Genomic DNA, 27645 nt, shown 5'->3' on the forward strand with positions numbered 1-27645 from the left:
CTCATTGTTGCCAACCTTCGGAATGGTCTCCAACGCCTTCTGCATTTGGCTTGCCTGTCATGTCACCTATCTGCCTGTATCAAGAAAGCTTAAGGTTGAAGTGGAAAAGGAGGGAAAACTGCTGTATGAATATGCTGAGAAGAAATGCAGCATTACATCCAAAGTCTTCCTTCTACCTGGTAAACTACAAAAGCAGAATGTGTCTGTCTTTTCAAATCATTCGGGACAAAACAAAAAGACCACCGCCATTTTCAAGGGTTTTGACGAATCACAGTACAAGTCTATGAAGATAGGAGTACGGCTGTTTATGAAAAAAGGATTCTTCAAAAGGCGAACACTGGTTCGGGAGTGGGTTGTCCCTCTGGCAGATGTTGACCTTCAACGACAAAAAGACATTTATTGGATAAAGCACGAGGAATCGTTCTAAAGTACAACTCTTTATTTTCATTTCGTTTAGAGTCTTTTGCTGATAGTTTGAATGTAACTGTTACGTGCTTTTTATTGTCTTATTAACATATTGTCTCCGGTCATTTTGATGTTTAATGATTTACCACTGTCGATGTATTGTAGAATCATTACATAATCATATTTTATTTTACTCTTTAATTATACTATATATGATTGTGATCTTATTTTGATATAACACAAACCCCAATGATCACAAAAATCAATTAAATTTGTATATATAACTATATTTCAATGGTATGTTTGATTAAATAAACCATATAGGAAGGACAACAGGAATGGTTACAATTCTTTTTATACTAATAGTCGATCTTTAAATTTCTTCTCTTAATTTTGCATAAAAATACACCGTTTTTATTTTTTTTTGGTAACAATATAAGTATTCATTTCTATCCTCATGTTCTGTAAATATCTATATTGTTATCACACGTATGTATTATACTCGTGGTGTATGTATACCATTCGTATGTTGTATTGTTAATACTTCAATAAACTTTCAAAGCAAAAGGTATGACCTTAGTTGAAAAAAATGATATGAACAGTATATTAAAAGCAAACGGAACAGTTAGACTAAGTTCTATCATACATAACTATCATACATAACAAGTTTCCTATCATACATACATAACAAGTTTCCTATCATACATACATAACAAGTTTCCTATCATACATAACAAGTTTGTCCGTTCTAAGAGGGAATAACAAGTAAACGTTGTCGATTTTAGGGGGAGACAAGCGAGCCTCGGGTGCGCCCCCCCCCCCCAATTTTAAAGAGTTCTGAGACGTTTCTATGAAGTAACCTTGATAATAGTCACGCTAAACTCTTCTTTATTTAATTCAAGATACGGATAGTGATTTAGTGTATATGAAATGAGAGTTTTTCAAAGAGTTCTGAGACGTTTCTATGAAGTAACCTTGATAATAATCACGCTAAACTCTTCTTTATTTAATTCAAAATACGGTAAGTGATTTGGGGTAAATGAAATCAGATACTTAAGTTTGTTTTGCTTAAAGCTGCACTCTCACAGATTGATCGTTTTAACAACTTTTTTTCGTCTTGGAATAAGCCATTAATTTGCGTAAACGTCAGAAAACCGGTGATATAAGACTGCTTACCAACGATCAGATCGCACTTTTAATATTTGTACTTTCAAAATCTAATGGTTTATGGTTAAAAGCGTTAGTAACGCTTTAAGGATAACGATTTTCTCGGTATAAAACATCATTTTTGAACGTAAGTAAGGAAACTGCGATCCTATTTTTTGTCAGTAGTCTTTTATTACCGGTGTTTAGACATTCACTTAAAAATTGGTATATTCCAAGAAAAAACAAAATAAGTAGTCAAAACTGTCAGTCTGTGAGAGTGCAGCTTTAAGCATAGCAAACTTAAGTTTCTTATTCATTTTCTTTAAAATGAGAATCTGTGAGAGTTAAACTTTCAGATTTGTTGAGAAATTGCGATCAGATCCTCAACAAGAGACACACAGGACAGCAGTGTTTACACATGTATATATGGTAATCAATACTTCGACTGACAATACGCATAACACCTATATACTGACGGATGCAATGGCTGTACTTCGACTGATACAAATGTAGTAGTTGTTACGTTCGCTTCATGACTAAGAGAGGTCTTGAGCTCGAGCCATAGTGAAACCATGTGCACCCATTTTGTCATAGTTATACCATTTTGTTATCCTTTTGCATATAAGAGTCATTTTTTAAGTGAAAAGGCAAAGAAACGGTATTATTCCGTTGCTCCTCAGTACGATAACAGGTTTTCCGTGTTCCGGGAACAATATTATACAATACAATGCCGTGTCTATGTGGCGTGTTCATAAACAATTATGTTCTAAAACAAAGCGCTCCTGACGAAATGGAGACATTTTTGTTATAAAATGAAGACTTTGTTTTTAGTCAGAAATCTCCATTTATTTCTCTGTTATTTTAGATGTATGCTGTCCTAGGAGAGTTAACTTTAGCTGTTACATCGACGAATAGTTAATGGCTTGTGTGCATGCATGCGAATTTCGACAGAAATAAATGGAAAATGTTGCAGGCTCTTTCCTTTTACTTGAATTTCTCCAACAATCATAAGTCCTTTAAAAAGGAATCAAACTCCATTGTTATTGTTTTGTTCCAAATTGTGTTATGTTCTTTAAACGAGTTTTGAGAGTGTTACGGTAAAACAATTTATAATATAAGCACGATAAAACATAAAAGCAAGATAAAAATAAATAAAAGCACGATACAAAATAAAAGCACGATAAAAAAATAAAAGCACGATAAAAAAAGCACGATAAAAAAATCATGTTCAAGACTGTATTGTGGCTATATGAACTAAGATTCTTAAACGAAGTACCACTAGCGGATTCAGGGGGTGGTGGCGCACCCGGCGCGCGTCCCCCGAAATCGTCCAAGTTTACTTTTTATTCCAACATAGGAGAAGACAGGTAATGAAATACGCCAAAAATGCACCATTTCGGACTAGAAATTGTTACAATCCCCACCCCCGAAAAAGATAAAATTAAAAAAAAATCGTTTCTGAGGGAGGGGCGCAAGTAAAATGGGTTCGCCCCTTTAGTTATGCCCCTTCTAACGTCGAATCTTAGATCCGCCCTCTGCGTACGCTTAGCACTTTTATAGTCATTCAATCGGCATGGAAATAGCTTGTGTCCCAGTGTTTAAACATTTCTGACTTTATTTTTTTTCCTACAATTACAATAATATAATTGTAAAATTATGTGTGCTACTTCGTGCTTCGGCATTGAGTTTATATCAGAAGTACTTCAATTGGACGAATCAATTCTTAAACGTATTACGCTTAACACATATAGAGAAATTTAACCGGCATGGTCAATGTGTGTTTACCACGTGATAAATTACGTCATATATGCTACGTCGGAAGGCAAAATTTTGCTTAAAATAAAGACTTAAATCGAAGATAACGTTTCGCTTACCACCCCATTTTAAATGAAACAAGGTCAGTATATGCCGCTTAAAGAGCCCCATCTTAGTTTTATAACCGGAGTTTGATAAGGTGACTAGTTTCATCAAACACTTCGTCAGACGGCAGTATTGTGAAAAGGTTTGTCGAAGTGTTATAAGAAACTAAACTCTCAGTCAAACTCTGATAAACGGCCGAAGGCGGGGCTCCGTAAGCGGCATAAACTGCGCTATGTTTAATTTAAAATGGTAAAGAAAATGAAAAGTTATCATTGTTTCAAGTCTTCAATCGAAGCAAAATATTGCCTTCCGACGTAGCATTTATGACGCAATTTATCACGTGGTATACTCACACTGATGGTGATAGCTTGTGTCTCGGTGTTTAAACATTTATGGCTTTATTTTAACTTACAACTACAATGATATGTTTGTGAAATTATGTGTGCTACTTCGTGCTTCGGCATTGAGTTTGTATCAAAAGTATGAGATCTGTGTTCAATATTAGGAATTAAGGAAAACATAAATAGGGATGCCTTGAGAGCAGGCAATCGGTTTGCTATCAGCGATGGAATTAAATCATCGAAATATATTGGACTTCATTTTTGATGTTTTTTGTAGAAATTTGAAGAACATACCACGCCATGCAAATACGCGGACATGTAAAAATGTTATCATTGTAACAAAGTTTAGTGCGAAATGGACTTAACAGATTAAACCAGGTCATTGATGAAATTGACACCCAAACCTATATAAATGGTTCATATATTTCTTCATATTAATATGTAGACTAATATTGGTCCTTGCATATGGGACTCAGCCATTGTCTCAATAGGCCGATTTGAATTACTAGCTATAGGAAATCCACACCAAGCCGTAGCAAAATTATAAGGTATTACAACTTAAGCAAATCTGTCAAATTTGAGAGAGCCTTACTGTCATATATGGTTGTTACTTTTGGTTGATAATAATCTACTTATAGATCCTTTTCCTTATTTTGTAGACAAAGAAATGTTGGTTGTATGCGTCATATTAGGCGGGTGTGAATCACGAAGGGCGTTGTAGTCATTGTGTTCACAGTTTTCCTAGTAAGTTCTGCGATCCCCTCCCCTTCCCATGCTGTCACTGACCACCAGCGGACACAGAGGGGAGCGCACGTTGCGTCATCCCTTAAGTTCATCCTAAACTCGTCACCCTAAAGTTTTCCATAAAGTCATCAAAGTTTACCTTTAATTTCAATATAGGAGAAAAAAGTAATAAAGTACGCCCAAACTGCACCATTTCGGACAAGAAATTGTCAAAATGTTTTTTTATTGAGTACTTCAATCACCCGGCCACCACTTTAAATAAAAAAATCGGTTGCAATGGAGTGGCATAATTACCCCCCCCCCGCCCCCTCCCTTGGTTATTCCCCATCTTACGTCAAATCCTATATCCGCCCTGCTGACTGTCATCATCACCCAGATGCCATGTGTGTATTCAATGGTATAGTACATGAATATCAATGGTTCGCGTGCGAAACATGCATGTATATGGCTGATTATCAAAACTTTGTTTGATTTGACCGGAGAAATATCCCAGGGGTAGTATTTAATATGCAACTTCAGTCAATCTTATGGTCATACATCATTGACTTCATTCACTCTATTGGTCAGTTATTAATAACAAGTAATCCGATTAGCTACATCGTTCTTAGATCCAATTAAGACCTATATTGAATACCAGACCAGGATACCTAAACTGCATTCCTCTATATGGGTAGTAAGTTGGAACAGACATGATTATTTGCTTACTTAATAAATACAAATGGCAGTTTCTTATTAGCAAACTATTTTACGTACAAGTACATGACAGCTCTGTGAATAAGTTGATGGTGGCATCATTCCGTGTATATACGCACATGTTTTAGTTTATTCCATGCGCTTTTGTGAACCAATATCAAAATCACAGCTCAATTATTTTGATGCAATTATTTCGGTTGCAAATGGTCATTCAAAAGCAGTATGTACGCCAAATTAGATGTTTTATGAAGTCAAGTATCGCTGAAGTGTACCTCAGGGTTAACTAAGAGCGTTTCAAAGGCGGTTTTGAGAGGCTCCCTCGTAAATTTATCGTTGATTGTGATATTTACTTCGAAACCGAAGTATTTTTGCGATACTGGGCAAAGAGTAAAATAAATGCTCAACACTTATATATCTGTAAACAATTGACGAACACACACTGTGCAAAAGGTGTATAACCCTTTGCACCTGCACAGGCGAGCCTAATTGGCTCGAACTCGCTTGGCTCGATTTCCTCGTTGGCTCGAACTGTATGTAAAGGACCGGTTTTGTAACTGAAGTAAAGTATTCCTGCTTGGCTCGAGCTTCCCGAGGCTAGAGGTAGTTTCGCCGGTCCCCTTTGAGGTCGAGTCAAAGGGGTTCGACTGTATGTCAACATTCCTAGATATCTCGTTGAAAAACAACATGTGTGAAACAAAACTGTTTTTAGAAAAAAAAATATGAAAACCTAACTGGAATAACATGTAGTTGTTTTCGGAAATATGATAATTATCAATAATCACCTGCCTTAGTCGTCACGCCTATCTACAGGACCTGTTTGAAGAACATTCAAGTGCTTTATACCAAATAGTTTCATATAGTGCATATTACAGGCATTTCTGTCATAACTAATCACATCTTGTGTCAGGCAAAGTATTTTTTTGTATTAGATATAATCTTAGAATTAAAAAAATGCTAAATTAAATGAAGATATCGCATCTTGCAAAAATTGACGAACCGAAAATACTAATTTTAAAGGACCATTTTACAGTTTGGCCAGTGAAATGTGCATAGAAATGCCTGTTTTGCTTCTAATGAACTGAACAATATACAGGTATACAATTATTTGCTGCTGCTTGGTCTTTTGATCAGTTCGTGACCTTAGAAATCCTGAATAAAAGCAGGAAATATTTGCATAGTAACAACTCTTAGAATAAGTTTAAAATAAAAAAATAAAAAAAATTATGTTTTAACATTTATAACAAATATTTATTTCGGACATGTAGTTTGGATTAAGTATGAGATAGTCAGAACCTTGAGTTTTATTCCATTCGTAAGACTGCAGGGATGTGATTGTCCTGGAAGCTGGAGGGCTGAAACCATTTCGGCCATTGGTTCTTGGGGCACTTTTGGGGTCAAAAGCATACTGCCGTAGATGAAAAAAATGGCTTTTTAGAAGCTCTTTTGAGGGTTCTTCTGACTTTAAATTTGAAGTAAACTGGGATATCAACTCTAACAACCAAAAGCACACTTGTATCTTTTTAATCAGCTAAAAAACATTTTTTTTATTATTATTTTTTTTTTGGGGGGGGGGGGGGGGGGCTGGGGCCATTAGATCCGCGGAATTCCGTGAATCCGCGGACAAATCACATCCCTGGAGCTTATTAGTCATACTTCCAAGAATTATTAGTTACCAATAATGACTGAGGTACTCAACCTTTTATGCAAGATTAAGACTATATATTAAGCTACTTTGAATTGCACACTTGTTTCAACAAATACATATTAACGTCTACAACACTTCCGAGACCAACCATTATTCACCTTGGTCTCAATGATTAATAATGGTATTTCAACGTTGTTGCGCCTGCTGGAAATATTTATTAAAGTACGAATACCGACCCGTTTGGCTCAGTGTTTTACTCAGTCAAAATTTACATACTATCCCAAACTGAAATTCTGGTATTGCCTTTTGAAACAAGGGTTTCGAGGTTTTTAGTTTCAAGACAATCTTATTTTCGCTATTATTTAACAATAAGTATAACCAAGGCATTGTAACATGCCGCATTCAGCACTCTCAGTGCTTTGATTATTGTACAAGGACGACCAGATCAAGTTTCCTCCAAACCCTTATTGATTTGACATGTTGTTCAAATGTTATAAGCGATCACTCACAAAATGGGTCAGAAAGAGTCAGTAAATCCTGAGAAGTTCAACATTTTATCGCTCAAATTCATCACCAGGAAATATTTAATGTAAACATTTGCTACTTGGAAATTGATGTCGTTCATCGCAGCTAAAATATGGCTTAGTTAAGTAACAGTTATTGCACCCACAACCCAAGTTATCCAACTTAATATAAACAAGCGCTTAATCGAATGAACGAGGATAATGGATGACGAAATTGTTTTATACCCTGCTGTCAAAGACAACCTTCAATAACATAGCGTTCGTATTACCCACGCTATAGTCATTATATAACGGTTAAGCTCCGCCTTCTCGAACCTGGTCACTGTTGCCGAATGTGTTGACGTAAACGGGCTATAACACATGTGTAACTGACATGATTAACCTCACGAATGAACTTGGTCGAGGCAATATGCTCACAAATACTTTAACCGAGTGTCATCAACTGGTTCCTTAGTTATAACATAACCTACTATACTTAATGTAAAAAGGGCATAACTGCTGTGTAACTAAGCCGATTAACCAACGGTTGAACTCGAATCAACTAGAACATTATGCCAACAAACACTGTGATCAAGTTTCATCATGTTTGGAAAATACATACTTAAGTTATTATCTGCACAATGTTGAGCTGATGGCGACACAAATAATACCAAGGAATAAACGAAAGTTCAAATGAAATAAACATTTCTTTATGGAATGTTATAGAAGAACATATAATGTATAATATTCTTCTTATCATGAAAGTGTTTGCAAGTTATAATCTTCCAATGCTGTAAGCAAAAGAAGGCATACTGAAAAAAGGTATGCTACGCAAATAATATGACAATCTTATTGGAAGTTTTATTGCATTTATTTGTGTAAGTCAGAATGTGTTAGAAATAAATATACACCAATCATCACCAGTGGTAATGCATAAGTATTCTGTAACATGATCACAGTTTATTTGAAAGTTATGATTTCACAGAAGTGTAAAATAAATCCTTGTTATTTCGAGAAGAGGCTGAGTTGAACCAGTGGAATCACTTGCAAGGTTGTCAGGTCAGCTAACACCGCCTAAAACACAGAAAATAGCGCTTTACAAAAGCTGCATTACTTCATACAAAACTTTACGGAATTTCTACTTTGAAGATATTTCTAATTTCTATACATGTATTCAAATTCAAATTTTATTTGTAAAGAAAGGCTACCGGCCCATAATACAACACATACAATACAAAGCATAAGATCTTTAGAGTTGTGATTCCTTAAAGACATTCATTTTTCCTTATCTTTTTGTTTCATTATTACATTTACAAAGAATGCTATATTTTTTATTCGGTCATCGTTTAGACTTTGCATAAGATTTATGAAGTTTTGGAAGTCTTGCCTACCCGTGTACCATTTATAGATATAAAATTGCCTTTCTTACCTGAATTTGTTACATTGAAAGTATACATGAAATTCATCTTCTACACATCTGATATCAAAATTAATTAAGCAATATCTACACAGTCTATTTTCCCTTTCGATACCCAAATGTCGACCAGTCTCAATAAACAATTTATGGCTAGAACATCGGAATCTCGCTAACGATTTTCTCACATAAAATGGTAGATTAATACATAAATATTTTTCTGGATTTAACGAAGTTTTAAAATGCTTATATGTGTCACATCATGTTGAGTCTCCCACATTTTCGAACCAGTTTTGTCTTTTACAATCAACTAACCTTTGCTTAAATGATATTAAAAAATCGCCAACATTTCCAACTTCCTGACTTAGCCAAACAAAACCAAAACCATATTTGAATAATAAATTCTTTACAGATGTAACCCAATTTTTTCTTCCAATATCATTATGTCGTTTAAGCATTATATAGCAGTTTCTTGGATAACGTTCATTGTACATGTAAAGCAGTTTGCACCAGTACTTAATACATTTTACATGATGATCAATACATAGAGGAAACCTCCCGCATCCCCCCCAATGCAACACAATCGTTAACATAATTATTTACCCCAAGGAATTCCTTACAATATTGACTTTGTACCTGTTCAAGAATATCAGATATTTCCGTACCATATATTTCAGCACCGTAAATAATTATAGGCTTAACCATTGAATCAAATATTTTAAAGTATTCAGTGTGAGAAAAAGTTTCCAAATGTAAATTAGCATTTAATGGCCGACTGTGTAACAGTTTAGGTGATTCTTCATTTCGGGTGATTCATAAAAAAGTAGGTGTAAAAATGTGTCCAACATTCATAAATTTATTTTGTAAATTATATAAGTTATATAACAAAAATTATGTATGTACACTCATTCATATACATAGCTAAAACCCATTGTTGTGACCTAAAACATTATGTAAATCAATATTAAAAATGTTCACCTCTGCTGCATTGTAGGACTGCACTTTCAGTAAGTTGGTTTTTCGGAAAGAAAATATGGAGACAGCTAACACTGAAAATGGAAATTGACATTCAAAAAAAATCTGACACTATTTTTCAAATATATATCTGAAAAATGTTATTTTACATTTACCATGGGACAACATTACAAACTTTCTTGTTCATTTACTAAATACAATCAGGTATACACAATTTGACAAAGTTTTAAGCATCCAAATAAAACAGATATCATCAGTCATAAGTATATAATACTGTACCAGGAAGTATTTCCAGGGAGTTGTAAGCCAGCACCCTGTCCCAAAGAAGCAGCACCTGGTCACTGTGCAAGTAGCCTGAGAACGCCCGCACCAGCCATTTGAATGCTATACGTAACCTGTGGAATTATAAAATGAGGTCAAATGAAACTGTCTGTGCTAATCATTGCAAAGAAATATACTAGAAACTGTAATTTTGTGTTCAAAAGTTAAAAAAATGGGAAATCACTTACGGTTGACAGCCAACAGATTTCAGGTGGAAAAACAACTCAGCCTCATGCATTTGTAGGAGATTCTCAAAGAGTAGGCTGAGACACACGATACCCTGCAATGTATAATTATTGAGGCAATCAAGAAGGCTGAGACACACGATACCCTGCAATGTATAATTATTGAGGCAATCAAGAAGGCTGGGACACACGATACCCTGCAATGTATAATTATTGAGGCAATCAAGAAGGCTCAGATACACACTAGCCTGAAATTGGAGGCTCTTTTCTGTTTAGAATCTCAGTTACAGCCATTTGGCTTATTTCAAGGGGCCATAACCTAGTCATGCATAGGCAGCTCTTGTTGGTTTTCGAAAGGACCTATGATTAAGTCAATATATAACTACTGTCTAAGTTTAGTGAAGAATGGATAAGAAATGAGGCTCCATCTTGTTCACAAGTTATTATAGTAATTTTGACAACTTCAAGGCCCATAACCCAGTCATGCATGGGCGGCTCAGGCTTGTTTTCCGATACCTAACAACTGTTTAAGTTTCACTGAGGTGCACTTAAAACTGAAGAGTTAATCAAGTTCACAAGCAATTGTTTATGGAGCACGCACAGACAACTGACACACTGCCATCGCATAAGCTATGCTGACCTTCATCCAGAGCTTAAAATGAGTGATAGTTTTAAAACGCCAAAAAATTCATTATCCTTTATAATCTGAACATGACTGTTTTATTGCATTACAAAGATATATCTCAGTGCATGATCATATTGCAATGTTGTGACATGATTACCACAAACTATTACTGAAAAGTCTCTTTAATTAATCACCTGTGGATGGGATGAGATGCTGTGAAGCCGGAAGAAATATCTTGTGTAGATCTCTCGGAACACGTAGTACAGCTTCACTGGTTCTTGGTACAGGTAACACAGTGGGGCAACTAGGCAAATGGATACTATAATTACTGTAATGGTCATACATGTAGCACAGTGGAATAACCAGGCTTAGGAATCATATGAATATTACCATAGCTGTACATGTAACACAGTGGATTAACCAGGCATACATGTAGAAATCATAGGAGCTCTTACAGGCATCATGTTCTGGAACAGCAAAACAGGTTCCAAAAAGATAGAAAGACAATTGAAGTAATTGTAAACAGACAATGTTAGTTTTTATGTCACCTTTTAAAATTGAGCATTTCCAGTTACCATATATGTAAAGATATTAACAAAAACTTTAAAAAAAAACTGGTTAACTTTAATGACAGACTATATTCCGAAAATAAGGCAAAGAGAAAGCATTGCCAAAGAAACGACTCTCCTGACATTACATTTATAACCAATCTTACCATACATAGCAAATCCATGGAAGGGGATGACTCCATTTGGAGGGTAGACTACAGCAAAGTTTTCATCCCCAAGTTTTCCCCGAATGTATGACTTGGGCGGGGACGCACTGTTTTTGCCAAAATGTTTGAGCACGTCTGTGTCACGAGTGAATGGAAGGAGAATCTGAAATGTTTAATTGAAATTAATTTTAAAGACCAGCGGCCAAAAGGTCAATGAAAATAATGAGTTTAAGAAATTTAATTATTAAGTTAATATATAATATGACCAATAAAATACTCCAATTAGGAAGGTGACATAAGTTAGGAAATGCGTTAAGATGCTTTATGAATACCAGCCCTGGGCCAGTGTTCATTAAACATCTTAAGTAAGTTCTTAGGTTGATTAGAAGTTCTAGTTGAAGTAGAAGTGTTTTAAACATAAAGGTATAACATAAAATCTGGGACCAATATAATTAATGAAAATAAAGTATTTTAGTTGTTATTCAATTGTAATATTATAATGACCAGTGAGATACTTAAGTTAGAAAAATAACAGATGTTTTATGAATACTGGCCCAGATATGTTTGTATTCCTTAAAGCAACTGTGCACCAGATGATCAATTTGCAAGAAAAATTGTCGAAAACTGTCATAAACTTGGTATTAATGTGTACAATGCATTGAAACTTTCTAACTGAAGTACCACATAGTTTACAATTTATTTAAGTTTAGCCGTTATTTAGTATTTTTCCATTAAAAAAGATTAATGGGTATGTCTACCTAGTAGAATACATTCCTTATGCGTGATTGGCTAGTCGGTGTTATCATGTGATATTACCGAGTTAGGTATATAGCTTAATTATGTCACCCAATTAGAGTAAGCCGTCGTAGCTCAGTGGATACGACACTGGACTGCAATTTTGGCGACACGTGTTCGAACCCGGTCTCCGACACAATTATTTTTTTACATTTTGGTACTTTTTTTACAATTATGATATCAAAGCGTAACACATTCTATTAAATAATTGTTCTGAGATTCGTTACAGAAAAAAACTTTTTTAGGTGCCAATCTGGTGTACAGTCCCTTTAATGCACATGTTTTCCAAGATAAGTATTTTTCTGTCTCCATTTGGTTTCCATAGCAATCCATTCAACAAATTGTCATAGTTCAGCTTTTGCCGTAAACTCAGTAAGCCTTGCTACCAGCTTATGTGCCTGCCCTTGGGTCAGAGTTTTCTATTCAGACCGAGAGAACATGATAGTTATCATTTATGAAGAGATAGATAACTAAGGCGAAATACCATAATAATACAATGTACTCCATGAGAACAGTAACTTTATGTCACAGTATTGCTAAAATAAATGTGCAAAATTTTGAACAGAGATTTCTTATGGCTTTTTAGTTTTTACTAATTAATAAGCTAATGCAATCTTGTTATTTAAATTCTACTCATAGCTTTGAACTGAATATGTTTGGTAAAATACTGTACTTTTGATAAAATTAGCACAGTGTGGAACAACTTGTTGATAACCTGTGTTGTTTGATTCAAATAATAATGTTATCAAGTGTGTCTAAGCCAGTCCTTTAAAACATGATATTTTTCAACTTGTTTAAATCTTACTGGTCAACAATGCAGCCTTCCAGTGGGCAGAATCAATCAGGAAGGAGCTACAGGTGCATAGGAGCAGTGTTGATCACAGATGCATATTGGGTAGTATTGGTCAGGGATGGAGCCACATGTGCATAGTGGGCATAGGGGACAGTATCGGTCAGGGACTGAGTCACAGATGCATAGGGGGCAGTATCGGCTAGGGATGGAGCCACATGTGCATAGGGGGAAGGATCAGTCAGGGACAGAGCCACAGATGCATAGGTATTAGTATCGGTCAGGGATGGAGCCACATGTGCATAGGGGACAGTATCGGTCAGGGACAGAGTCACAGATGCATAGGGGGCAGTATCAGTCAGGGACAGAGTCACAGATGCATAGGTATTAGTATCAGTCAGGGATGGAGCCACATGTGCATAGGGGACAGTATCGGTCAGGGACAGAGTCACAGATGCATAGGGGGCAGTATCAGTCAGGGACAGAGCCACAGATGCATAGGTATTAGTATCAGTCAGGGACAGAGCCACAGATGCATAGGGGGCAGTATCAGTCAGGGACAGAGCCACAGATGCATAGGGGGCAGTATCAGTCAGGGACAGAGTCACAGATGCATAGGGGGTAGTATCAGTCAGGGACAGAGCCACAGATGCATAGGGGGCAGTATCAGTCAGGGACAGAGCCACAGATGCATAGGGGGCAGTATCAGTCAGGGACAGAGCCACAGATGCATAGGGGACAGTATCGGTCAGGGACAGAGCCACAGATGCATAGGGGGCAGTATCGGCTAGGGATGGAGCCACATGTGCATAGGGGGAAGTACCGGTCAGGGACAGAGCCACAGATGCATAGGGGACAGTATCGGTCAGGGACAGAGCCACAGATGCATAGGGGGCAGTATCAGTCAGGGATGGAGCCACAGATGCATAGGGGGCAGTATCGGTCAGGGACAGAGCCACAGATGCATAGGGGGCAGTATCAGTCAGGGACAGAGCCACAGATGCATAGGGGGCAGTATCAGTCAGGGATGGAGCCACAGATGCATAGGGGGCAGTATCAGTCAGGGACAGAGCCACAGATGCATAGGGGGCAGTATCAGTCAGGGACAGAGCCACAGATGCATAGGGGGCAGTATCAGTCAGGGACAGAGCCACAGATGCATAGGGGGCAGTATCAGTCAGGGACAGAGCCACAGATGCATAGGGGGCAGTATCAGTCAGGGACAGAGCCACAGATGCATAGGGGGCAGTATCAGTCAGGGATGGAGCCACATGTGCATAGTGGGCATAGGGGACAGTATCGGTCAGGGAAGGAGCCACAGATGCATAGGGGGCAGTATCAGTCAGGGATGGAGCCACATGTGCATAGTGGGCATAGGGGACAGTATCGGTCAGGGACAGAGCCACAGGGAATAGTGGACAGTCTCAGTCAGGGAAGGAGCCACAGATGCATAGGGGGCAGTTTCGGTCAGGGAAGGAGCCACAGATACATAGGGGGCAGTTTTGGTCAGGGACAGAGCTACAGGAAATTAGGTCTGCTATAATGACAAGTTTAATTCAAAGCTTCAATTGTAAATTCTTTTTTTTTGTTTTACTACTTTATTCTTACTGTTTGTTTTGAAATATTTATAATTATCACTACAGACCCAAATGATTAATCATATTATATGATCATTGATGAGAGGGTCCAATAACGTATATAATTATATAAATGTTGCCATCCTTGACTGATACACTGAGTGAACCCTATGCATAGCTCACCAGGAATAGGGATGATTGTTGTTTGCAAACATAAAGGGCAAAGAAGTTCATTGGATATGATTGTAGTTTGCACAATAAAAAATATACGGCAAGAAGTACAATTGGATAAAACTGAGAAAACAAACTGTTCAGGTGTTGTTCTGATAATAAAAAAGTGTGATACCTGATCATTGGCGTACATATAGTAAAAAAGGACAATACTTTGGGTGTTTTTATCACATATTTCTACATGTTCAAATACTCTGTTACTTTTTTGGTTCAGTTGGGTAAACATCTTGAAAGAATCAGTGTAATATTTTAAGTGAAAAAGATGTTCCATATGTTCATGTGGTGAATATATTTTGTGTAGATATAACCACCTGTTTGAAATCAAATATCGGACTTGTATTTGATACAACTATATTAGCAAACGTTTCATTTGCTGTTAATTGAGGATACCACAAGTCTGAAGTTTTTAACAGTACCTGCAATATCCATCCCCAATTAAGTGCAGTATCTTCTCCACATTTTGACAGAGGATAGAAATCGAACAAAGGGCAATAACTCAAGAACCACTGCAGCCTGAGTCATGGTTTCTGTGAACTGCATTTTTCCTCAATTAAATTTATCTGTGAGTTTGAAGTAAATGTATCAATGGGTTATGCTCGAGATAAAAAATGAAATGGACCACTGATGCCTTGGTATGTAACAGGTGTTGTGTGTAAATACTATGAACACAACTCATCATTATATCAAAATTTGTCAACATTGCAACGAGGGTTGTATCAATTCAAATGTTATGATTTAAAACAAACCTGATATAAGAAATCCTCAAATACGAAATACTGGTCATCGTTTGTGGCAGTCAGTTTTACATCCTGAAATATTGGGCAATGTAGTCATATTTCCATTTCAAACAAACATCATTGGCTTAAACAATACTCATTTTGATACAGTATATGAAAGAATGCGGATAAATATTAAAAGAATTCGTAGGGAATACAATATAGAAACATTAGTATGAGGTAGTTTATATCATAAATGGTATATGCTTAGAAAACGAACAGCATATGCGATGTCCCTCTTCTATCATTCCTTGAACTGCTAATAAATATGTGAGAGTTGGTGTAAAGATTTGAAAAGGGTATAACAATGCCTGTGAAATGTATGCACTTTGACCGGTAAATGAGAATCAGAAGAATGTATAGGACAGACTGATACCAGTAGGGGACAAAAAGGAATAGAAGTAGGAAGAAATGGGGACGGGTCATTGCTACGTGGTATAATAGACAGGTCGGTTTAAATGTACATAAAATCAAATCTGTTGGTTATCTGAATGTAATTCTGGACATGTTTAGAGAACTTTGCATTAAACTGGTCCATGACATCATTGAATCCAAAACGAAGGAGTCAAAAGGCATGAATGCTGATAACTGGTCAAACAAGTTTGGTTGTATTCATGTGTATTTTGGTTAAAAGGATAGGTAAAACTGAAGTAAAATATATCTACCATTTCACCATACTGTTTATATGAACGGTTTACTATAAATTTAGAAAGCAACTGTTCATTTAGGTTGCTACAATGCATACATAGACTGGCATGAGTAACACTCAACTCTCTTGTCACATTCTTATTAAATCTGTAGGATAGTTTCCTTGTAGTTGCTCAGATTAAGTTTAAAATCTGGCAGATATGGGGAAGACTAAATATCATTGTGGAGGCAATGATTTTCACAAGGTTATATTTGATTGGAAAATGAAATGGATATGAGACTTCCTGGCAATGATCCTGAGATTACTTGAATTCCGAAGTATATGAAGTTGTATCATTCAAACATGGATAAATAAGAGGTTAAAGATTGAGAGAGTTTGTTGGGCAGTGTAAGCTTGTGTTTGTTTGTCCTGTCTTTCAGAGAAGTTCAACCGAAGTTTTATTATATAGATTGTTGAGAAACACAAGTCAAATGGCACCAGCTGTATAGAATTATTGCCGCCATGTGTTGCAACTGTTCAACATCGTTTTCATTGGCTTTCAAAAGAGGATGTTCCAGGCAATGTCTGTGTATTCGAGTACGGGCCTTATAAAAAAGGTATATATTCATTCGAGTGACCTACGATCAGAGACAAACTGAGAATGAATGAATTATAATAATATGCCGCCAAGCATTTTGTTTGAGAGACGAACATGATCATGCCATGAGCACATACTCAAAAGGCTAAAGTGTTTATGTTATGTTTCTTCGTAAATTTGGATGTTGTTCATATTAACAGGTGGATGCACAGGTTTGTTGGTCTATCTACAGAAGATGAGTGTTTCAGTTTTTACCGGGTTGAATGATACCAGCCATCATTCTGCTGGCATGGATATGACCAATATCTTTGTTAAGATTATCAGCAGCAAAAATAGGATCTTCAGTGATAATAATATATATAGCTGTGTCAACTGTGATGCGACAAATAGGTGACTGTTTTTCAAGAACAATGTTGTAGACTAAGCAAGATATGGCACTGTAAACTCAGATTATTAAACAGTGACATGCTGAGATAGTCTTTAAGCAAGGAAAGCAAGGGACTTGAGATAACATTTTGCTGAATAATAAAGAGAAGACCTTCTTGCTGTGTCTCATGCTCAACACAGTCAAAAGCTTAGGAGATGTCCCTATATATAATAATTATTTACTTTTGGCATTAATAAGGCTATGCAAAAATTCTTTAAAGAATGAAGTTATATTCTGATTCTGATTATATGTGATACCCATTAAGAAATAGAAATACTACCTTGTACAGTAAACTGTCCACCAGCAAGTCATGGGCAATCACATTTGATTTCAACTGCTCATAGTACAAGACATCCTGAAACACAGTTATACATAAGGGTGATAGAACTTCATGTTACCCAGTTAAAATAACAGCTGAGACATAAGCTCCAATTTTCTTGTCAGACATGGTAAAATATCCATATTCAACGAGAGCAGTAATTGAAAATCTATGCTATAATAATTCAAGTCTGTTCTTATTTTACAAGCACTTTTCACTCAAGGAACAGAGTTCTTGTATATTTCTCTAAATTCATATTTATTCTAAGCACCTAATCTTCTGAACAAGGTAATCATTGTTAAAAAAATTTGCTCCATAATGCAGAAAACAGAAAAAAGATTACTATTGAAATTATTTAGCTTACCTACCAAAACCAAAACATTTTTTAAATTTTTGAAGCAGTTTATAAGAGTGTAAATAAAACAAAGAGAGACAGACTCAATACAGACACACCGACGAGTGGCATAAATATGTTCTCCTTTCGGGGAGCTTTTCCTTCGAGAAGCTTACACAGGCAGGATGCACTAAACGGGCCAAAATTTAATTCTTTAATCTACTTACAAACTCATCTATGATGACGCCAAGTATCTGACACCAGAGGTCACCACGCAGGCTGATGGGGCAGCCCTTCTTGGCGTACTCCTGGGCAAGCGGACCATGGTCTGCTGTTATCACTTTAATAAAGAGTATAGTTCATTGCTTCAGTTTAATAATCTGTACAACTATTGACAAATTTCAGTGGTTAAATGTTAGAATAGTAAAGATAATTAACTTCTGTAACGGATCCAAAATATGTACAAATGAACATAGCCCCACATTATGGGTCAATGGGTCAAATGTAACAGACTGCACAAATTGCTATAAGCAACTGTCAGGGATAGAACTCAAAACCCCTGCCTCTGCAGATGGACACTCTACCGCATCACAATCAAAGCTAGCTCGACAGCAAGACAACATAAGTGCTGCTATGTACATATCTAATACCTGGTTACATTACACTTTCATAGTCCTAATAATCTGATCATAATGAATATCAACACCATGAATACTGAAACAGAAAGGGTGGTTTGTATGTTTTACCTGGAATCATATGCATTTGGAAGAAATATAAAAAATGTTAACCACATTGTTCCTTTGAATGCGCAAAGATTAAAAAAATAAACAGAGAAAAGGAACACCAATTGAACAGGCCTTACCTTTCCTTCCCAGCTTCATCCGATCAGCATCAAACATCTCTGGTGGGATGTCAACGTCATCTACACCTGTCTGACACTGGTTAATGGCCATGTCACTGTACAACAATCGCTGGAGTAAGAAAATGGCAATGTTAGTAAAGGTCTTCTGAGCCCCTGAGAATACTAGGTCTGGTGAAAAAAATGCAAAATTTGAAATAATAGAACAGAAAATTCCAATTTCATAAAATCTTGATGAGTTTAACCTATTTTAGTATTTTACTTTGTACTTTGTTTAATATTTCCCATTTATTTTGATTGATGGTCTGCGTTCAATCAAAATGAATTGGTTGTCTGAATCAGACTTGAAATGATTTTTACAGCTCGAAATCAATGCAGGAAAGGAGATGAAATCTGCTAGAAAATTACCGTAACCATTTTAATTTCAAATTACAAAAAAATCTTAAATGGACGGGATACAACTTACAAGCCCAAACCTGCCCTCACAACCAGCTTACTTTCCATATTTGACTTTATTCTGACATATATAACAGTTACTGTTGTGTGTGCACTTTTGATGTACAGAGTTTTTCCATTGATATTATATTTATTTCTAACATCTTCAGAATGCCAATAATAATAAAGACAACTTTGGTATTCAAACTATTTTAATGTTTGGGCCGACCAGTTTCAATTATATTAAAATGAAATTGAAAATAGCGGCAGCAGCTATGCCTAGACCCATGCACAGAGCTCTAGATAAGGTTCGTAATTGCGTAAATACGTATTAAATAATACAAAAAAATGCAATGGATTTTGAACATTTCAATTGGATTTAGTTCCTCTTATCTATTTGCATGGGTATAAGCCAGTATGGTATTATTTGATTAAATTTTGAAAAGTGGAGGGTAGACAGTTTAAAAAAGGGATTATTTCTCTTAACAATACTTAATCTTTTCAATTTTAAGGGGTCAGGTCATTGCGTAGGAGATCTGTAGTAAGTTTGGCAAATGGTTTCGCATCTAACTTAGAAATGATAACTAAACAATCATTTATTTTATCTGATACTTACTATTTAAATGTTTAAGTTGGTATATTAATTTGAATGAATACTTTCAGAATATGTTAAGCACCTAATTCCCTCTTGAAAACAAATCTGAGGGTAAAATGCCGCGTGAATCAAAACTGTATCTGGAGCCTTGCAGTCAATTGTATAAAACTGGTAAATTGTTTCGTATGGTTAAAGTCAGTCAAACTGTTTAGTGATTGGTCAATATTAATTCATAATGACTCTTGACCAATTAAATTGCTCGCATGTGCAAACTAACCAAAAGATAACCTAGGAATAAGTTATCCAGTTTTATATAATTGGCCCCTGCATGGTGTACTTGTAACAAGGAGAATTTTCACAACTCACGAGTTTATTGACATCATTCAATTTCAGAGGCAGCTGCACCAGTCCCCACAACGTGTATGTGCTGTAAAGTATATATCAGAATCAATCAGAAATAGAAGGATAAACGTTAAAAATTAGAAGAAAACTAACAAATGTTTTAACACCAAAAATGTACAAAAAGCTAGAAAAGATCCAAACAATACAGGTTTATAGATAATTTTGATGAAAAATAGGAGATATTTAAGATATGCTTTGTTGAAAATTCGAAGAATTTGAAATTTTTCACTATTAAGCATGATTATAAATATGGCCGTGATATTTCATGAACCTTGCTTTGATGTATACCTGATTTATTTCTTTGCCATGTTCATTTCATTGACGCATTGATTTTTAAAGCATTTTTTTAAGTCTTGCTAAGCAAAGCCAAACAACACTTAATGGTAAAAAAAGCTACTGCTCCCATGCAAATAGACAAAGATGCCAACCTACCCAGTCGAGTCGCCAGTATTGTAGTTAGGGTTCTGTAGAGCCATGATCACATCCAGAAAGTCCTTGGGGGCATACACTGGGCGGATCTGACTGAGGTCTGTATTAAAAAACAAAGATTATAGCTGTAGAACTATACAATAGCCTCATCCGATTGGCCACACAATTAAAACAAATTGTATGTATAATTTGACCAAGAAAGATTGAAGCTTGTGTTGAAAGTAAAAAAAATACTATTTTTCCATATTAATAATTATTTAAAAACTGAAGCGAGCAAAGGCAAAATCATTTCTATCCTATACAACTTATATTATAAACAATAACCCTAAAAATTTATAACTTTATTCTCTTTTCTATTAAAGCACTTTTAAATCTGCGACCCAATAAAGTAATTATTTTATATTACTGTTTAAGTCCTATGCAAGTTGGCAGAGACATAAACATTATTTCATTGTTACATCTTTGATGCAACATGGTTAAAAAAAATGGGTGAAAAATAGAAGCAGTCCCTTGAACAAAATGAAACCTGTTTTAAGTATAATAAAGAAATATCAGTTTGCGCAGCAGGATTATTATAAGCAGATTGAACTGGAATTGTACATTACTAACACTGATATGAAATAGTACCAAAACCTTTGTTATTACCAATGTCTTTGCAGTCCAGCAGCTCCATTTTAATAACAAATTGAGATGGCTACAAAAGATACTACTACATATCCTGCAAGTTTTTTTATTAAGACTGAACATCTTGATTTATTTAATTCAATTGAATTTAATTCTTGAGAAAAAATTGACATAACATAAAATAATATATTCGCACATGATTACCAGTAACAGTCAGTTTTGTTAAATAAAATATTTTTTTTAAAGAACATTACAATATTTGATCAGACCACAATGATAATGAACAAATGAAAGTACTAACCAGGTCCATCAGTGCCAAGCTCTGTCCATCTTGACAATAAATCCCTTTGTTCCTTGTCTGGCCTCTGGAAGTTCAATTGATAGTATGAGAATCTCGACAAGTTCTAATTCATGAACCCTAGATTTTATAAAGACCATTCATAACAATCGGACAAAAAAAACTGTAGCTGCTGGATTTTTCACAAGCATAAAACGTTTTCATTGTTGGATAAATCAAGGGGAATAACACTTGACCTAATAGTCCTATCTGGATTCCACTGGGATTTTATGGCTTTATACAAGTTTAAATATGATTTCTTTAAAATGTGGATGCAAGAGTGTTTACAACCAAAGCTACTGTAAAAAAAATTATGAATGACAGACATCCAATAATCGTAAAACCAGTAGCTTAAGTGCTCTGTACTCATGCTGTTACCTCTAGCCAGAGGAATATTGATCTTTGTACACATGCTGTTACTTCTAGCAAGAGGAACATTGATCTCTGTACACATGCTGTTACTTCTAGCGAGAGGAATATTGAGCTCTGTACACATGCTGTTACTTCTAGCAAGAGGAATATTGAGCTCTGTACACATGCTTTACCTTTCTAGCCACAGGAATATTGAGCTCTGTACACATGCTGTTACTTCTAGCAAGAGGTACATTGAGCTCTGTACTCATGCTGTTACTTCTAGCAAGAGGGACATTGAGCTCTGTACTCATGCTGTTACTTCTAGCAAGAGTAACATTGAGCTCTGTACTCATGCTGTTACTTCTAGCAAGAGGAACATTAAGCTCTGTTCTCATGTTGTTACTTCTAGCAAGAGGAATATTGAGCTCTGTACTCATGCTGTTACTTCTAGCAAGAGGAACATTGAGCTTTGTTCTCATGTTGTTTCTTCTAGCAAGAGGAATATTGAGCTCTGTAAACATGCTGTTACCTTTCTAGCCAGAGGAACATTGAGCACTGTACACATGCTGTTACCTTTCTAGCCAGGGAACATTGAGCTCTGTACAAATGCTGTTATCTTTCTAGCGAGAGGAATATTGTGCTCTGTACACATGCTGTTACCTTTCTAGCCAGAGGAATATTGAGCTCTGTACACATGCTGTTACCTTTCTAGCCAGAGGCATATTGAGCTCTTTACACATGCTGTTACCTTTCTAGTCAGAGGAATATTGAGCTCTGTACACATGTTGTTACTTTTCTAGCCAGAGGAATATTGAGCTCTGTACACATGCTGTTACCTTTCTAGCCAGAGGAACATTGAGCTCTGTACACATGCTGTTACCTTTTTAGCTAGAGGAATATTGAGCTCTGTACACATGCTGTTACCTTTCTAGCTAGAGGAATATTGAGCTCTGTACACATGCTGTTACCTTTCTAGCTAGAGGAATATTGAGCTCTGTACACATGCTGTTACCTTTCTAGCTAGAGGAATATTGAGCTCTGTACACATGCTGTTACCTTTCTAGCTAGAGGAATATTGAGCTCTGTACACATGCTGTTCAAACTCTTGAGTATTCTCTTCTCCCAAGCTTGCTGGAATAAAAAAAATGTTCTTTCAAAATATAAAATATATCACCTTAGGCTGGTAAACACTGAAATAATTCATTTTAGTGATAAACTTAATAAAGAACAGGTCCAAAGACAATAAAAGAATACTTCTTTCTGTTGCCATTTCAACAATTCATTATGAATTAGTATACTTATTATATAGTTCACTGTACATTACTGCTTTTAATCAGTTCACAGATATTAATCTACAGGTACATTGCTTGCTGGAATTAAAGCTATTTTGTAACATATTACAATTTGTACATAGACATACTTATACAGTTGGAAAAATGTACATGTACACATAGACTGAAGAAATAGTTTTTAAACTAAGTAGTTTTAAACTGCTGTACCCGACTACATGATGAAGAACTTTTTATGTATATGCTTTTTATTTAAGTCACTAATATGTAATTATTGAAAGGAATTTCGGTAACATTCTTCTAGGATAATGCTGAAACATAATGATTCAAAAATTGCTTTAAATCAATGAATTTAACTTCTTTATTTCTTTCAATTAGTCAATGTCATATTAATATACTAAAATTGTATGTATGATAATATTACAATCTATACCTGAGCTTTCCGGAGGTAAAGGAGTGGTTCCTTCATGTGTTCTGGGGGTGTAGCCAGGGGATGGATGGAGAGGGGGTTCACCTGCAGGTACTGGTAGATCACATTCCGCAACTTCCTCTCCCATCCTGACTCAGGGAAAGACAAGTGGTAAGCATTATCTTTATTAAAGGAAGTATATTGTGTTGCTTTTATATGAATATGTATTTTAAGTTGCGGGTTAGTAGGTTACCCAAAGGGGGCAAAGGATACCATGTCAGGGAGATCAAAGCTCGGACCCGAATATGGTTACCTGCACCCCCTTTGTCCATAACGGATCACCTACTAACCCCTTTATGTATATCACAGGGACAACTTGTTTAAATTGATCAAAACCCCAACATTATCTGGGAAATGTTTCATTTATTCATCTGTTCAGAATCAGAAAAAAGACACCATGATGGTACATTAATATAAAGATTTAAGTGACCCAATATGGATTATAATAGGATCATTCCGTGACCAGGCCTGGACAAATGATGTTCCGTCATTTATGTCGGAGGCGTGCTATATTATAAGTGTAAGGCATAACACAAAATCACATATAATAATATATGCATCTTGAAAAATTCTGACTTTCTTTACATGCCATATACTTCATTTATACAGATCATGAAAACAATAAATTCATTTTACTTTGAAAATGATTTATTTCCATACATATTATATGAATAAATACTAAAATGTCATGTACCTGATGTAGCCAACCCTGTCTGGACTCCTTTTTTCAGCTCTGAAACTCTGATTGTGTTTTTTGAGATCTCAGTCTACAATGTATAAAACAGATTGGTTGTAAGAATTTGTCTTCTTTCTATGAATTCCTATTCATTCAAAAACTATATATACCGGTGGAACTAGATAGCTAAAATAGCCTATTTTCGTGAAAAAATATGAATACTGTATTAAAACAACACAACACAGTCCTGATGAGAAGTATGAATATTTCCTGATGCTGCATAGACAGTGAATACAGTGCTTTTTAATTACAAGATGTAGAATTTGCATAAAAAAGTAAGAATTGTTCACACATTAATAACACTTAATTATCAATTTGCACTGCCACGTATAGCATTGATTCGACACAGTGGAACAACCGGGAAAATAAAGAAATAAACGCAGTGGGCATTATGCTTATATCGTAGGGTATAGTGAAATTTGGATTTAAAATTTAACATTCAGGTAGTGAACATGTATGTTTTATTAAATAAATAAAAAATGAGTGTGAAAGTCTTTGTATACAACTTTGATGCTAGTTACAAGAAGGTATATTCAGTGATCAAAATTAGGCTTTTGGATGAACAAGCCCAAATTTTTATACAACTGCTTGGCATCAGATTTTGAACAAGCCCTGCTATATAAAATATAAATATAAAAGCTTTTGACCAGTGCGTGGCTTTTGGGCTTGTGCTAATTTAGACCACTGTTTATTTGGTCATGGCTTGTCATGTTTTGGTACATTTATTTTTGTAAAGTACAATATCAATAATTTAGTTACAATTTGACATATTTTGCACACATGTAAGTATTTAATACATATGAAGTAGGCTAAGTTAAGAATGTGCCCAATCCATGAATCAAACGTGAATTTTTTGAACATTTCGAGACCAATTATCAAAAGAAGGTGGCAACCGACCTGGCAGAGTTTGCAATTGGATCAGTCCAAAATGGTAGGTAGGTTGAAATGAACCTAATTTTTGCAACACCTGGGGCCATATTCAATAAGCATATTAGTAACAATTTTCAACTTAGTGAAAAATTGTTTTTTTTCTAATTTGAATTTTAAGAAAACAAACAATGTTTGTACACCAGGACACGGACCTATAAACCATGGATTGGCAACTGCCCGATATCGGTGCAACGATAAGAAATTATAATTTACCCACAATCCTTAGCGTGCGCTCAGGAAATATCGGAAAATTCCGCAGAATCTCCGATCGGTGATTAACAGCGATTTTTGGTTATTTCCGCCAGCTCTGCTGATAATTATTTTTGTCACCGATTGACATTTTGCATGTAATATGTTTGTAGTTGGTCGTTATTGTATTTTCTCTAATTATCGAAGTATTAATCATGACCTAATATGTTCCTGATTAAATTTATATTTAGTTTTAATTAATGTTTTCCTACATGTATATATTCGGCCGATGTCGGACGTCTCGAAAACGACCACACGCTAAGATCTCGGAATAAAATCGCACTGCACGTGTGAGTTGCCAATCCATGGTTTATAGGTCCGTGACCAAGAGTATAAAGATAAGCAAGAAAATGGTCTAAACAATAAATGCACATGAATAAATTTGATGAAAAGTAGATAGTTTTAAAATAATCGGTGTCAAAAATTAAGAAATTTTCACTAAGTTGAAAATATTAACTAAGATGCTTATTGAATATGGCCCCAGGTCTTATCTTTTAGTCTAGGTGCTCGGACAACAGGTCGTTGCACACAGGCTGTGTAGGAATTCAGGATTAGTCTATATAAACAGCCGCTTGAGAGTCTTTGATGATTTTTTATTTGGCGACTCTACGCGTCCATATCCCACTTGTTGTATTCCTAGCAAAGAATGACAGATCCCTGAGTGCTCAGTATATTCAGCAGAATGATAATGGGCACTTGCTAAATAGTTCCAAAATGGCGATGCTTTGTTGACTGTAGTCGATCTGAATTAGTGTTTCATGAAACCATGCAACGGGCACTCTCCCTGGTTTACTTCAGGCCCCATTGTGAATAAGGAAATACCAACCTGAGCAGCATTATGTAGATCGGTATAAATCTTTGAGGCTTTAAGAGTCTGCATGAGGTTCTGCACATATGCAGGAGAAAAATGGGAATCCATGTTCAGATGATTTTTGTTTTCAACTTTTTAACAGCTGTGAAAATGTCAGAAAGTTTGAGTGACATTTACAAAGTTTACCAGGCAATTTAACAATGCAACTTTTTGCAATGCTTTTCACGTTTACATGTCTATTTTCTCCATTTTTCTTACATTTTTAAAAACAACAACTTCTTTGTTTACATCTCCAATAACCTGAGAGTAAGCTCCCTTTAACATTAAATCGGTCACTGTGTAGGAAACATTGTGTGTGACACAGTCGAACTCCACGCAACGGTGACGTCCCCTTTCAGGTGAATTATCATTATTATTTTTGCAAAGATTTAAAATACGTTTTAACTATTGATGTTAACCTTTGACATTAAATCGACTCATGATGAACTTGTTTATGAGACAAAAAAGAAAACAAACTGCTTATATTTATATTACACCTTTTCATGGAGGATCTCTGTCGTAAAGTATCTCTAACGATACCAGACACTGCATGGAAAACTGAATTAAGTTACAATGTTAAAGCTTTACATTTGTGTGTAACATACTCATTTAACTATAATGAAATAAGTGTAAATTATTATTTTCGCGAAAATCATGATAAAATGTTTATTGTAGCAGATATCTCTGCTACATAATACATGTAGGTCGAAGGTTCGAGCGCCACACGGTACGGGGCTTGTTCTAATATGGACGGTTGCTTACCCAGTAACTAGTTGAACAATGAGTAATGATTGACTTCCTGCCAGGTGTCCGGCATATCTTCATATGTATATAGGAAAGGGAGTAAAGATGTTTATCAATCATGGTGTCTCATGATGAACGGTCCAGCGGACTCAGGTCCTGAATTGATAGGGCCGGGTGTCACATTAATAAACACTTTACCTTAATTTGCTTCCTAATCACTAGCGAATTTGGGGATGGGGGCACAAACGGCGTGCACCCTCCCTAGAATCGTACATTTTTACTATTTGTGACAATTT

At 35.8% G+C, this 27645-nt stretch overlaps 1 protein-coding gene across 2 annotated transcripts; it reads right to left on the reverse strand.

Moving 5' to 3' along the window:
* Nucleotides 1–8059: 8059 nt before the first annotated feature.
* Nucleotides 8060–26862, reverse strand: LOC128228113 (TBC1 domain family member 19-like). Of its 2 annotated transcripts, XM_052939219.1 has the most exons (17): nucleotides 26582–26862; nucleotides 24535–24607; nucleotides 23805–23929; nucleotides 23139–23213; nucleotides 21693–21756; nucleotides 20771–20867; nucleotides 20303–20363; nucleotides 18910–19018; nucleotides 18275–18387; nucleotides 17675–17749; nucleotides 15712–15774; nucleotides 11573–11735; nucleotides 11052–11161; nucleotides 10236–10327; nucleotides 10006–10121; nucleotides 9730–9800; nucleotides 8063–8411 (listed from the first exon to the last, which is right to left on the reverse strand). In XM_052939219.1, exons 1-17 carry the CDS (start codon nucleotides 26672–26674, stop codon nucleotides 8343–8345), a joined length of 1569 nt encoding a protein of 522 aa, XP_052795179.1. In that variant the 5' UTR covers nucleotides 26675–26862; the 3' UTR covers nucleotides 8063–8342. The 2 variants fall into 2 exon arrangements, with proteins under 2 accessions (XP_052795180.1, XP_052795179.1); XM_052939220.1 differs by lacking the exons at nucleotides 23139–23213; nucleotides 23805–23929; nucleotides 24535–24607; nucleotides 26582–26862 and adding an exon at nucleotides 22107–22204 and having other exon boundaries at nucleotides 8060–8411.
* Between the last annotated feature and the right edge of the window lie 783 nt (nucleotides 26863–27645).

This window comes from Mya arenaria, chromosome 3 (genome assembly GCF_026914265.1).
Source record: "Mya arenaria isolate MELC-2E11 chromosome 3, ASM2691426v1".
Taxonomy (NCBI): domain Eukaryota; kingdom Metazoa; phylum Mollusca; class Bivalvia; order Myida; family Myidae; genus Mya; species Mya arenaria.